This window comes from Polypterus senegalus, chromosome 1, assembly GCF_016835505.1.
Source record: "Polypterus senegalus isolate Bchr_013 chromosome 1, ASM1683550v1, whole genome shotgun sequence".
Taxonomy (NCBI): Eukaryota; Metazoa; Chordata; class Cladistia; order Polypteriformes; family Polypteridae; genus Polypterus; species Polypterus senegalus.
In genome coordinates, this window is record NC_053154.1 from 209,979,785 (window position 1) to 209,994,481 (window position 14,697).

General features: G+C 38.2%; 1 protein-coding gene across 9 annotated transcripts in view; it reads left to right on the forward strand.

Moving 5' to 3' along the window:
- Positions 1 to 14,697, forward strand: part of zswim8 (zinc finger, SWIM-type containing 8) — an 83,995-nt gene that overhangs the window by 47,469 nt on the left and 21,829 nt on the right. For 6 of the 9 annotated variants that reach the window (XM_039768110.1, XM_039768081.1, XM_039768128.1 and 3 more), the window contains exons 9-17: positions 6,855 to 6,975; positions 7,658 to 7,859; positions 7,965 to 8,140; positions 8,598 to 9,759; positions 9,930 to 10,061; positions 10,158 to 10,340; positions 10,594 to 10,777; positions 11,007 to 11,105; positions 13,577 to 13,701. In XM_039768110.1, the coding sequence (XP_039624044.1) occupies positions 6,855 to 6,975; positions 7,658 to 7,859; positions 7,965 to 8,140; positions 8,598 to 9,759; positions 9,930 to 10,061; positions 10,158 to 10,340; positions 10,594 to 10,777; positions 11,007 to 11,105; positions 13,577 to 13,701 (2,384 nt within the window). The remainder of the gene's footprint in view (positions 1 to 6,854; positions 6,976 to 7,657; positions 7,860 to 7,964; positions 8,141 to 8,597; positions 9,760 to 9,929; positions 10,062 to 10,157; positions 10,341 to 10,593; positions 10,778 to 11,006; positions 11,106 to 13,576; positions 13,702 to 14,697) is intronic. The other 3 variants (XM_039768102.1, XM_039768137.1, XM_039768144.1) reach the window with 1 other exon arrangement.

Below are 14,697 nucleotides of genomic sequence, written 5' to 3' on the forward strand. Positions count from 1 at the left end.
TGTATGAAATCAACTGGGCAAATGAACTGAGGAAGCATGTACAGGAAGTAAAAAGACCTATTGTCCGCAGAACCCGCGAAGCAGCGAAAAATCCATGTTATATATTTAGATATGCTTACATATAAAATCTACAAAAGAGTGAAGCCGCGAAAGTCGAAGCACGATATAGCGAGGGATTACTGTAACAGTAGAAAGATATAAGGAAGAAGAGGAATGTTCGTAAAGGAATAGATGCAAGAAAATTAGACAAGGCAGACCAATAACTAAATGCTTAAGGACAATCCAAAAGCATACTGTGTGCATAAAACTGCCTGATATGTTCAACAAACAAGTAAGACAGTGTCATATATCAGGATGAAATATAAATTGTAAATAGACTTGAACTGGATTTACTAATAATTTGGATTTCTTGACACGAAATACTTTTTTAAAATTACTGCACTAATTTAATTAGATGTGATTACATTATAACAGCATCGTTTGATCTAACAACCCTGTTGTTAGGCACTCTGAATAATGTATATCCAAATTGCAGCCTATGCGATATGCTAATCACATTGTTTCAAATCGCTGTTTCAGATATTAAATCTGTGAATAGTTCAGCTTTAGTGTGATTAGAGCAGGAGTCTGCAACCTTTTTCCCCTGAAAGCTACTTTTACAAAATGAAAATGGCCAAGAGCTACTCATGTTTTCTAATGTTTATTCTCATAGCTTATTTCAACCCAAACAAACTGAATAAGCTTGTTTTGCCTGAACATTTACAAAATGTTGGTGTCCACAACTCACATTTTGTATTAAAACATCACAAAAAATATTTAGTTCACCTGCAAGTGCATTTTGTATGTCTGTATGCATTTTCTAGTGTATCTCACACTATTGAATTAAAACATGAATGCTGTCAAAACAAAATAATGCAATTACAAATACACAGATATTACTTATTCATTTGTCATGTTGTTACATGTCACTGTTGATTGCCGATTGATTATTGGGGATGTTTGTTTCAAGAGTAACAGACTGCATGCATCTTGCTGTTGTTTACCCAGAAATTCCACTTCCACATTCATCCGGGAAATTGGACCATAAATCAAACACCCATTGTAGTCTTTTTTTATGTTTTAGAAGGAGAATAGTTAAGGACAAATTTTAAAGAGGGATTAATTTTGTTAATGGAGTGAGTATTGTTTAACATTGGCAGATATAGAGGCTCCAGATGGCCCCAACAGGCAAATAAAACCTCGGTCAGTAATCTCTGGGCCAGGAACCCTATTAGTTCGTAAATACTCCAGTGATTGTTTCAGGTAAGTCTTGGCATTTGAAGAGTTAATATTAGTAGACTGTGCTATTTTTAACCATGAAAAAGGGTAGATTATCAGAAAGAGAAGAACATTCTGAGTGGAGTGGCTGGAATTTTCAAGAAATAATTTTGAGTAATTCTCATAAAAGGTTTTGTTAATATAATATTTGGCCAAAGGTACAGTTAATCACAGACTTGGTCTTTTGCATGAGAAGGGAATTTAACTTGGATCAAAACTTAATGTTCAGGGTTCATCACTCAGGGGTTTATTTCTTTAAGAGGTGGTAGATGCACTCCTTGATGATGCCTCTGGGCTAAACCAGCAGAGCAACCAATAGTTAAATCCATCCATCCATCCATTTTCCAACCGCTGAATCCGAACACGGGGTCACGGGGCTATGCTGGAGCCAATCCCAGCCAACACAAGGCACAAGGCAGGAACCCATCCTGGGCAGGGTGCCAACCCACCACTGGACACACACAAACACACCCACACACCAAGCACACAGTAGGGCCAATTTAGAATCGCCAGTCCACCTAACCTGCATGTCTTTGGACTGTGGGAGGAAACCGGAGCACCCAGAGGAAACCCACGCAGACATGGGGAGAACATGCAAAATCCACGCAGGGAGGACCCGGGAAGCGAACCCAGGTCTCCTAACTGCGAGGCAGCAGCGTTACCACTGGGCCACTGTGCCGCCCAATAGTTAAATCCTTTATACCATTTTCAACACCGATCCAGACATAAATAGTCTCATCAACAGAATTAACCTCCTTGGCATTCATCCTAGGCATGACATGGGGACAGAATTTTTTGCAAGTATGGTTAACTTAAATCAGACTTGCTTTATTAAGCTTGAATAACTCTAGGACAGTATTCTGCTGTTATGTTGTGGATGAAATAATATCGTGCTGCAAAAAAACAAAATTATTTGTATGCTTTCTGCCAATTAATGCAAAGGTAACAAATCAGTATTCATGAATGGGGTGGGTTCTGTAGTGAAAAACATAATGGCAAAAAAAATTGTAAAGGCAGTTATAGAATGAATTTAAACCTAACGATTGAATCGAGATATGGTAATGATGATGTGTGACTGGTCATCACACATTGACAAGGAAAGTGAAACTGATGCATGATACAGCATTGTACGACTGAACCAGCTTGATATGAATGGTGGATTTTATTTGTGTAAAGCACCATCGTGGTTCAACAATACTTGTGTGACATAAAGGCAAAATAATTGTGGTTAAGTGCAAGGATTATTAGCCTCCTAAGCTAATGCAGCAACTGTCAAATGTCTGCGTCAGGGGAAACGTGGAGGTAACTAAGCCTTGTGCTGTGATAGCCTGCAGTAAGCGATATGTTGATTGTGTGGAATAGGCACTGACTTTCTACCATCTCATGCGAAAGCAGCAGAAAAAGATACACAAAGTACACAAAGAAACTCGTTTCTACTGTCCCAAATGTGACGTCAGGCTGTGCATTGGTTATTGTCTCAAAATATATCACATAAATCTGCATCAGTATAGCAGAGGACATACCTTCTTTACAGTTTTTATATTGATATTTTGGTATTTGGATGTTTCTTTTACATGTGATAACATTTTATTTTTGTTGAAAAAGATTAGAAGCTTAGGCCTACAATTGGCATTCCTAAGTAATAACATATTTTAAAGTGACAGAGAGAGACAGCACAGCAGTGGTCAGATAAAGAAGATGTATCCTATCCGGAATCAGCCAGAGATGATGCCAGCAACTGAGAAACAAATACATAATCCGGCCTAGATTGAGTCTGATAATGAGGGCAAAATTAGGGAAAAAAAACAAGCATTCATCAGCTGACAGGAGTCATGTGGTCTACCATGTAATAAGGTATAGATTTTATTGTTACCAGATACCAGTAATAAATCCTTACCTGATCTTACATTATATTTTTCAATTAAAAGTTAAATTCCTGAATGGTTAGTAATTGTCCACCTGCCTGAGCAGTGCTTTGCTGTATAATTGTTAGAAACATTAGAGTCAAAGGCAATCTCATCATGAGCATCCTTATCCATGCAGGCATGAGTAGTATTTGAAATTATAGCCTCAGATAAAGGGCATGATTAACATATAGGTGTTATTATCCATCTATCCATTATCTAACTTACAGGGTCACGGGGGTCTGCTGGAGCCAATCCCAGCCAACACAGGGCGCAAGGCAGGAAACAAACAAGGTGGTTATTATTTAGTGGCAAAATGATGCAACTTTTTTTTTCTTGAGTGGTAAATTTGACGAAGATATTTATACATTTTGTGGCACATCTATACCATAAAAATAGATTTTTTTTTCATCAAAGAAGGAAATCTTATGGTTTTTGTTGTGGTCCTTCCTGAACCTGCACCAAGTTAACAGGTTGGTTTTCCTTGTCAGTAATACAATAAAATGATAATGACACACTACTTAATGTGCTTAAAGCAGTTGTCAAAATGCTTATTGCATGACTAAGCAGGTTACTGTTACTGCTAATTTTACCCAGTTGTAGTGTAAGTTTGAAAATAAGTATCTATGTAGTTAGTTAACTGTGAATTCTATCTTAGCTTTTAGTATCTCATGATTACCTAGCAAAGCTGACACTAGGACAAATGAGAGAAATAGAAATGATAATAAACGGATCATTCTCTAATAAAAAAATGAACATGCGGAGGATGCAGAAATTCTGTGTTCATTATCTGAATGTAATGCATATACTGCTATATTCAGTAAAAACTGAGGCAAGCTTTAAGCTCATCTTTACCTGTAGCTAGTCTATAGTATTAACAAAATAAACTGCTTTATATACCCTGTTCACCCTAAAATTAAATTTGTTGAGTTTGTGTATCACTGAAGTGGTTTACGTTGTGATATTGATTTAAAATAGAAGCACAAGGCAGACAGATATAGCTCAATCTCCTAGATATCTTAACTTACTAGTGCTGATAAAAGCATAGTAGCACCACTAAATTGGTAGTACTTATTGGGGGGTTTGAAGACAATAGAGCATGTGTAAGTACTACAACTTAAGTAATAAAGCATTAACAGCATATACAGTAATTTAGTTTTTTCATCTCTAGTTTCAAAAATAGTTCATCTTAGAAAAGTTAGATTGAATAAACAGCAAAGCATATAGGTGTATGATTTGTAAAGATTATATAGTTTGCTTAAATATATATATATATATATATATATGAATATATATGAATATATACATAGTACACACACACACACACCATATATATATACATATACATGCTATACGTGCTTGCTAAGAAACAGTTTTAAAAATGTTGTGGTCCAAGCACGTTTTGTCTGTATGTCTGTCCTTTTTTCATGAGAGAATTAACGGATTTAGATCTGGTTGTTTTCTATAATTTGTTTGAGTTTCCGGTTGATTTTGTGACTTCTGTCATCGTGCTAAGTTCCATAGTTTGCTTGTGGTACCGATGTGTTTATGCAAATCCAACACAGTAGCTGTAGGCTGAGAGCAGGGGGGCGTGTCCTTTCTCATTCCCTCGCCACCCTCTGTTTGAGTAAGTGTATGTCGCACCATGTGTTGGAGTGCACCTTTCCTCCACAGCTAGCTTTACCTGTCTGTTCAACAGATACTATCATCTACAGATTGTTAAAGAGTAAAGTTTGACGTTTTTGAGAGAGAGAGATCAGAGCTTTGTGTATTTTAGAGGGTAGCTACTGATTGCCAGAGATATCACAAGCATGTGCTTTTCTCCCCATGCGGGGAATGCTTTCCCATCAGAGCTGAACACGATCAGATACAGTGTCAACATCTATTGATTTTTAAAGTTTGTCAATGTGTGTGTGTGTGTATGTATATGTATGTATGTTCCAGCATCACTTCCAAACGGCTGGACTGATTTTCATGACACTTGGTGCTCATGTTTGTCATTAGACGACTTGTAATACTGTAGGGTGAAATCAACCCTAACCCACCCTCTTCTGGGTATGGTGGGTTGTGAACTTGCAGTCTTGTATGCATGTTATCATCCAGTTGACACTCAGAGTGACCACCAAAGGGTGAACTGGAGGTGACTGCCGACATTCTTTGTTTGAGCACCACCACGCCCCTGTTGCTTTTGACATTAAATAGAGTTGGATGATAATATGCGTACAAGACCTCAAGACAAGCTCATTAGTGAGTCTTCATTGTTTGTTAATTCTCAAACAATAATATTAATAAAAAAAAACCCTTTATTTTCCTCCCGGGCAATGCTGGGTATTTCAGCTAGTATAATTTATATATTTTGTAAGATGTTTTAACCATAATTAATGTGAAACTTCAGTGGAGAACGTATGAGGCATGTTCAATAATTTATCTGCCAGTGTATCAGTGCTGGTGTTAAAGATCTCAACTAGTCACTGGAGATCAGAACAAGTCTTGGCATGCCACACATGCGGTTTGAGGACGTATCATAGCAAGCATTCAGTGAGTCTATGAAGAAACTGACAGATTGGGAACATTGTTTCGCCAGTTAATTCCTTACAATTGTCAAGCAGTTTAAATAGGGTTGGGAGTCGATTGATGATGACCCCCATATGAGGCATTCTGTGGAGACATCTTCACATGAAATGTGCTAAAATGTGTAGACCATGATTATGGAAGATGGTTGTGTTACGGTTAATGTTATAGCCCATGCACCAGGCATTTCAGCTGGCACAGTTTCCACAATCGTCCATGCTTATTTGATGATGTCAATGGTCATTTCCTGATGAGTTTCCTGAATGCTGACACCGTATCAAAAAGCCTGTTGCCAGGAATTCAGCAACAAGAACTTGGACCCTCTTAGAAAAAAATTCCATTGACTTTTTCTCACAGATTATTACTGAGGATGAAACATGACTTCACCACAATGCCCCTTAAACCAAACAAGAATTCATGCAATGGAAGCATAAGGCGTCCCCAAACCCCAAGAAGTTTTTTGTGCAGCAGTCAGCAGGAAAAGTAATGACGACAGTTTTCTGGGACACAAAAGATGTTGTTCTGTTGAAATTCATGCCACACAAGTCATCCATCTTTGAGGAAACCACAATGAAACCATTACATGAGGCCATCCAACAGAAACGTTTTGGGAAATGGTTATCAGCCATGTTGCCGCTTCTTCACAATGCACCATCTCACAAATCCCAAAAATTGAAGGCTGCTGTCGGGACATGTTACTTTATATTGTTTATCCACCATACAGTACAGTTTCGAACTGGCCCTGAGTGTTTTATTTTCTCTTACGAAACCTGAAGAAATTCCTACGTGCACTGCGATTTCCCAGTGATAATAACCTCAAGGAGGTGTTAAAGATTTAACTAGAGGACCAAGATGAATCCTTCTATTCTGAAAGACTTCGCAGAAGGCAAAGTGAACCAAGTGTTTTGAGGTCAAAAAAGTAATAGGGCTTTTTTTTTTTTTCCATAGTTGCAATATTTAAATTATTGAACACTCCTCATAATTGGTTAATGTGTGTGTGTTCTTTTTTTTTTTTTTGAATGCTCATACTTTTCTGACAAATATGTATATTTGATGAAACAGATCCAACAGCCGGACCTTCTGCTTCTGATCAGAGCACATGGTATTTAGATGAGTCCACTCTGAGTGACAACATTAAGAAAACCTTGCATAAATTTTGTGGACCTTCGCCTGTAGTATTCAGGTATGACAGAAGAATGTTTATTATACTTGGGGTGGGCATAGCGATTCAGTATCTGTTAAGGGAGGGAAAAAGTACAGGATACATGTTAGACATTTCAGAAAAACCACAAATAATTAATCTGTACAACCCTACATTCCTGGGAATGTAGTCTGCTTCTAAAAACACATTTTAATTTTTGCTGTACAGCTTATTTATTTGTAAATGAAATAGAACACAAATAGCAGTATGCTTTATCAGAAAAGTAAAACGGAAGTGGAAAAGAATAGTTCTGTAATTGAGTATGCACATTTGAGGGTGATACTTCTGAAGCAGTTTCAACCAGCTTTAGTTTAGTTGTGTGTGAGTTAAAATTGGTCCTAAGAAAAATTCTGCTAGACAGTGGCCCCCTGCAAAAAAAAAAAAAGAAAGAAAAAAAATAAATAAAAATTAAACAGCTGCTTGCCACTGGCCAGGAAATAGCCACCCACAATCCTTTAATAATTTTTAAAGTCCTCCAATAAGAGATGTGGCTGTTTCTTGTTAGGTTGCTTTTAAATTCTAAATATTGATATGTGATTACAAAATAAGTTGGAAGTGCCCATCCCAAAGGTATACTGCACAGTTTTGGAGGCTGATTTCATCTTCTTGTAATAATGTTTTAAAATTATGAATCCCTTTTAATATGCTGATTTAATCCTGATAGTGATGTGAACTCCATGTATCTTTCATCCACTGAGCCACCTGCTGCTGCTGAATGGGCATGCTTGCTCAGGCCATTAAGAGGTCGAGAGCCTGAAGGAATCTGGAATCTCCTTTCAATTGTAAGAGAAATGTTCAGAAGGCGTGACAGCAATGCAGCCCCCCTACTGGAGATCCTTACTGAGCAATGTCTAACTTATGAACAGGTAGGCAGTGGGACATGGGTTTGGCAGTATACATTTAATTGAGCAGACACTTATTGTTGAGCTCTTAAATTGGTGTGACAATTCTCTGGTTTTGCTTCCTTATAGATAATTGGCTGGTGGTACAGTGTTCGAACTTCAGCCTCTCACAGCAGTGCCAGTGGACATACAGGCCGTAGCAATGGGCAATCTGAGGTGGCTGCACACGCATGTGCCAGTATGTGTGATGAGATGGTAGTGCTTTGGAGGTTGGCAGTGCTTGATCCTACCATGAGTCCTCAAAGGTTTGATGAATACTGATCAATGCTTTTCTGTGTTAAATTCCAGGAACAATATTAGATTAGCTACAGAATAATACACTTTTCTTCACAGAGACACTTGATATTTGAATTCTGATTTACTGAACACTGTAATTCTGTGTATCTTTAATCTGCTGAAAACCCTTTCTTAAGGAAATCTGACAAGTAGTGTTTGCAGATATAAAGTTACACCTTTACATAGATTTAAAAAATATCATGTTTATTCCATTGTTTAGCATTGCTTATTTTTTAAATTTGATACTCTGTAGTGCTGTCAATTTAGTCCCAAGCACTAAATGGTGGTGATATCCTTGATAAGCAATCAGGTAGCACCTTTAAATTATTTTGTTCAATGTATACTTGTTTGTTTATATAAAGATAGCAGTAAGAATGCAAGAATTCATCCCCATCTTTTTCTGTGTTGTTTCATTGCTTTCTACAGGCGTTGGGAACAGCTGGCTCAGCTGAAACAATGGCATTTAAAAGTGATAGAAATTGTGAAACGTGGTCAGCACAGAAAGTCGCTTGACAAACTTTTTCAGGGCTTCAAGCCAGCGGTGGAGTCCTGTTATTTCAACTGGGAAACCGCCTACCCATTACCGGGTATCACATACTGCAATGCTGATAAGAGGAGCATCTCTTATTGTTGGTCAAGAGCAATACAGTATCAAAGGACATGTCGAATAGGGACAGGGGAACCCCTAGGACCAGGTGGGGGAAGCAAAGCAATGATGAAAGATGACCACAAGAACAGAAATCCATATTCTGTTCAAGAAGTGGCTGTTAGACCTAAGGAAAATAGTATTGGAAGAAGAAAGGGGACTGGGGGTGGTAGTGGGGTTTTAGTTCTTGGGGGACGTTTAAATGGAAGTGCTGGTGTTTCATTAGCTTTGGACGACAGTGTTAAAGGGTCATACAAAACTCAAACTGGCATGGCTTCATTCCTAGGAGGCAAAGTAAAACTTCCTCAGACTGCAAAAACAAGTAACAGTCCTGCAAATGCTGGAGGCAAGCATAGTGGAGGCAAAAGACGAACAAGTAGTGAAGATAGTTCTTTGGAACCAGACTTGGCAGAACTCAGCCTTGATGATGGGTCCAGTCTTGCCCTTGGTGCTGAAGCTAGTAACACATTTGACCTACTTCCTTCTCCTTCCAGTCCAGTATTAAGAGAGCCACGCCGATATAGTGTCAAAGACTCTGTGTGTCAGGGAAAGAGGAATTTAGTACCTGCAGGAACACATGCTACTTCAGAGCATCATCCTTCAGGTTCAGCATCCTCTGCAGAAAGGATTGAAGATCGAGAAGTGGAGTTGGATGTGGAAATAGAAGAGGCTGAACTTGTTAAAGGCCCTTCTGTTTCTTCTACTTCCCACAAGCCTTCTAGAGAACTTGGTGAGGAACAAAAATTTAGAGGTGAAGTGGTGTTAGAGTCAGGAGAGCAAGCAGAGTCAGAAGGGCAGGATGATTATCAAATGTACTATCCCAGTGCTGCATCTGAGGAAGGAGCAGAACAAGGGGAAGGAGGTTGCCCTGATGGAAATCCAGAGGAGGAGCTGGACATCTTTGATGGGATTAAACCCTTGGAGCAAGAGGGGCGCATGGAGGTAAGGTTTATCATATTAACGGAAAATGTCCATGTCTGTCGCATGTGGGGAGCTCATCAGCACATTAATATTCAAATAATATCTTCTAAAATTTTTGTTTTGTTAGTTTGTGTCAAGCTATATACAGTAAGGTCAAAGTTAGCTTTTTTTTTCTTTTCCCCCTAACTCAGATATTGTTTGCCTGTACAGAGGCTTTACATGCTCATGGTTATAGTAATGAAGCATGTCATCTGGCTGTGGAGCTAGCAAAAGATCTTCTTGCCAACCCTCCTGATCTCAAGGTTGAGCAAGCACAAAGTAAGGTGTGTTAGCTACCAAATATTTTTTGCCCTAATACCTTGACATTAAAAAGTATATATTTTTATTAATTTTAATAAGCTATGAATATTTTGCCTCAGCAGGGAAAGAAGAGTAAGGTGTCTACAAGTAGACAGACACAAGTGGCCACAAGCACTTTGTCAAAGGCAGCTTTTCTACTTCCAGTGCTGAGTGAGTGGCCAGAGCATCACAATCTGGCTTTTAGTGTTGGCATGTTCTCTCTGGAGCTGCAAAGGCCTCCTGCTTCCACCAAAGCACTAGAGGTAAACGACTGCATACTTCAAGATAATCTAAACTAGTAACACCTATGCCTGCATATATCTGAAACAGCATTGTATTCATTGGGCTTCTTTGTATTGCATTCTCATGTATTTTAATTTTCTGGTTGTGGATTCTGAAGACAGAGGAGTGAGATTTAGTAGTAGCCCAGTGGCAGTCATATCTAACTAAAACTATTTTGTTTACTCTGTTGCTTTAATTTTTATAATCTGTAGTAAATTATATACCTATCTGCAGGTTAAACTTGCATACCAGGAATCTGAGATTGTGGCCTTGTTGAAAAAGATACCACTTGGTGCTGTAGAGATGAATGCTATCCGTGATCGGGCTGAGCAGCTCCGAGATGGCAGCTTCTGTGACTACAGACCTGTGCTTCCTCTCATGCTGGCAAGCTTCATATTTGATGTACTTTGCACTCCAGGTCAGTGCAACATTTGGTCCTGTTGGTGCTGGATAAGATTTTCTTTTCTTCTGACGTGGTAATGCCTGAATCCAAAAAACACTCTTAATTTCTAATCAAACCATCAAAATCTATTTTATAGCTTCCCTACACTGATCTGATATATTCTTTATACTTCTGAAAGTTTGTGTGATGTGCTGTATGCTTTGTCTAATGTTTTTAATTCTAACTTTTCTCTCACTTTTCACAGTTGTATCACCAACGGGCTCAAGACCTCCTAGTCGAAACCGTAACAATGAAATGCCAGGAGATGAAGAGCTTGGGTTTGAAGCTGCAGTTGCAGCCTTAGGTATGATATTTGAATGTTTGTGTTTTTGTTGTCTGGAGATTCCTGTGGAGAATGTTACAGACATCCTGTAAATTAATTTAAATGCAAACAAAAAGTCTGCCTAGGAGAAACAGGATTCCTTCATCAATTAATGTGCAAGTGCAGAGAAACAGAGCAGCTTAGTACCATGGAATTTATTTAGAGACATGAAGTGTGATAGTGGTTGCTGCTTTTTGCATCATCTAGTGCTATTAGCTCATAATGAGACAGATGCTTTTCTCTTCTTTGCACAATTAGTTTTGTTTCCTGAAGTTGCATGTTTCATTGAATTCAAAGTTTTGTTTACATCTGTCTTTCACTACAATCACTCTAAAAAAGTGAAATGTTTTCATAAACTGGTACAGATTTTTTATTTTTTTTAAATCATCAGAGTTGGAATTCACTTTATTGGTCAGGTACACTAATGTGCACTAGGAATTTGTCTTGATAGTAATGGTGCAACATACAAGGATAACACAGAATTTTCTTCTACAAAACATAAATGTAGAAAGACTAGGAAGTGCCGCCTCCTATCTTGTGGCTGAGCCGCTTAAAAGGCATCGGGGCATTAGAGAAAGCGATTGTATTTAAACAGGTGGTATGTAGAAGAGTATGCGGGGCAAAGGGGGAATAAGGTTTGGTCCTCAGTTATAGATAGAAATTCAGTTACTTGAGTATTTCACTACATATTTTAAATACCAATAAATAATAAAACATACTTAAAAACACATAACAGAAAGCATTACATTAATGCCTTGTCTAAAACAACATTATGAATTATTTTATCCTCTAACTTACATTCTATAAACATTGTTTTTTTTTTTTGCATTTCTGTTTCCATATTGTTCAGGATATTTCTCTTTCTCGTTTATTGGAAGATTCTCTTTGTTCTTCATTTTTATTATATGCAGCTCATTTTTGATCATTTTCTTTTTTTGACATTCATGATCAGCTGTTGCTGTTATTTTTCTATCGCAATCTAAAATTCATTGTTCTTGAATACATAATTTGCTTTTCTGCCTTGCAATTATAACCGACTGCATTGAAGAGCGAGTTAGCAGCACTTGAGAGTGTCATGGGGTGGTACGGAGAGAGGATGTGCGCAGTAGAATTAATGATTGGGCGAGTGGTGTGGAGGGGAGTGGTCAAGTCTGAATAATGCAGACACTACATAAAATGTTTTAATATAATAGAGAAAGTATAAAATGATAAAATATGATAAAGCGTATAAGATCAATACAAAAAAATAAAGAGATAGTAGGATTAAAATGTCCAGGAGGTCTAGTTTGCAGAAATATCTAGATATTGAGTAGAAGCTCAGACTTGATTAGTAAGATTAAGTGCACATGGAAAAAAACTGTTTAGGTGATGGGTTGTTTTAGCTGTTTGCCAGAGGGAAGTCGTTGGAACAGGTAATGTCCTGGGTGAATTGGATCAGCAATCATCTTTGCGGCTCTTTTCCTTATCCTGGACTCATATAGGACTTGTGTGGTAAATTACAGCCTATGATCCTTTCGAGGGCTTTGATTGCAGATTGTTGCAGATTGTTCTTAGCCTGAACAGAGGCAGCACCAAACCAGACATTTGTAGATGAGGTCAGAATGGTCTTGATGATGGATGTGTAGAAGTGGACCAATATTGTGCCTCTGCATCTGTCAGCACACACAGCCAGATGGTTGCCCAGGGGTTTCCGAGGTAGAGATGTCTGTGCAGCCAGAGCCTGAAGATGTGCTGGGCACAGCAGCACCATCATCTCATCCTTGATGTGGGGGTCAACTTTTATAATATGGTCTGAAACAGAATGAACAGTTGGTGCGGCTGTGACATGCCTTTTCACGCACCTTTGATATCTGACCCCTTTTTTTTTTTTTATTATTATTATTATTTTGGATACTGTGTGACTTTCTGAACTTGAACTTTCGAGTGTCTCCACTGCACTATATCACTCCATACCTTCCTTTTGTTGCTTATAACACTGCTCAAGTCAACAAGTGGTATGTTTTTCCTTGCCTCCACTTTCACTGAAATTTTTCTTTTTTCTACGTGCTTTTGCTATTGTCTTTTAACATAACACTGAATGGAAGGGGCTATTTATATTGATTTGCATATTTACATATGCAAAATATGGGGAGGAGTCAGGGTGTGGCTTTAGGCACGTGCACTTGTGTTAAATTTCACATTTATTGGATTTATAAAGGGGAAGTGAGTGGAACTTGGCACAAGTACAGATTTATACATCTGGATATTTTTGTGCATACGTACATTTCCAGTTTTGTCCGTATGCAATGTTTTTTGTCTGAAGTTTACACACACTGTTATAAATGAGGCCCACTGTCATAGCTTTTTACTATGGGAAGACAATTGCCATTAAGAATTAGTATAAAATGAGGATGCTGTTTTCAGAGTTGGCTTTTTTTCCTCTTTTTGATGCTAAATGTTTGTCTTGTACACAGGTATGAAAACAACTGTAAGTGAGGCAGAGCATCCATTACTCTGTGAAGGGACTCGCAGAGAAAAGGGCGATCTGGCACTTGCTTTGATGATCACCTACAAGGATGACCAGGGAAGACTCAAAAAGGTATACAGATAATATTCAGCAAAAGCTATACGGTTGCTAATGTGTGTTTTTATTTATTTATGTAATTAGTTGAATGTGTTGTAACCAAACCCTACCCTAATAATGAAAGTAGAAATACAGAGTAAAACACTAGAAGTAAGATGCTTTTTGTTCCTGTGACATGAGCAGCAGGAATGCCTTGTACATCCTCTGAGCTTTGATTGTCCAAGGTGTTCTGTTTTATATTTTTAGTATAGCTTTATATTTCCCAATGAATTAAGAACATATTTTTCAGAAAATTATGTAGTAATCTGATTCAAAATGCATTTACTTTCTTTTTGTTGATAAGAGGAAAGTAGTGACCAGCATCTAGTCATGGAACAATACATACTCACAGTGAGGACATGGTGGGGCATTGGGGGGATTTTGGTTTGCTATAAACACCTTGTATGGGGGTGAATGAGGAAGCAGAGTGAGTCCCAAAAATAGTTGGGGTGCTCCCCCGTACCAGCTTTTTTGGAACGTGTTGCAGGCATCAAATTCAAAATGAGTGAAGATTTGCAAAACAACAATAAAGTTTATCAGTTTGAACATTAGATATCTTGTCTTTGTAGTGCATTCAATATAGGTTGAAAAGGATTTGCAAATCATTGTATTCTGTTTTTATTTACGTTTTATACAACGTCCCAACTTCATTGGAATTGGGTTGTACATAAGTATTCACAGCCTTTGATCAACACTTTGTCGATGCACCTTTGGCAGCAATTACAGCCTCAAGTCTTTTTGAATATGATGCTACAGGCTTGGCACACCTATCTTTGGCCAGTTTTGCCCATTCCTCTTTGCAGCACCTCTCAAGCTCCATCAGGTTGAATGGGAAGTGTCGGTGCAATGCCATTTTAAGATCTCTCCAGAGATGTTCAATCGGATTCAAGTCTGGGCTCTGGCTGGGCCACTCAAGGACATTCACAGAGTTGTCCTGAAGCCACTCCTTTGATATCTTGGCTGTGTGCTTAG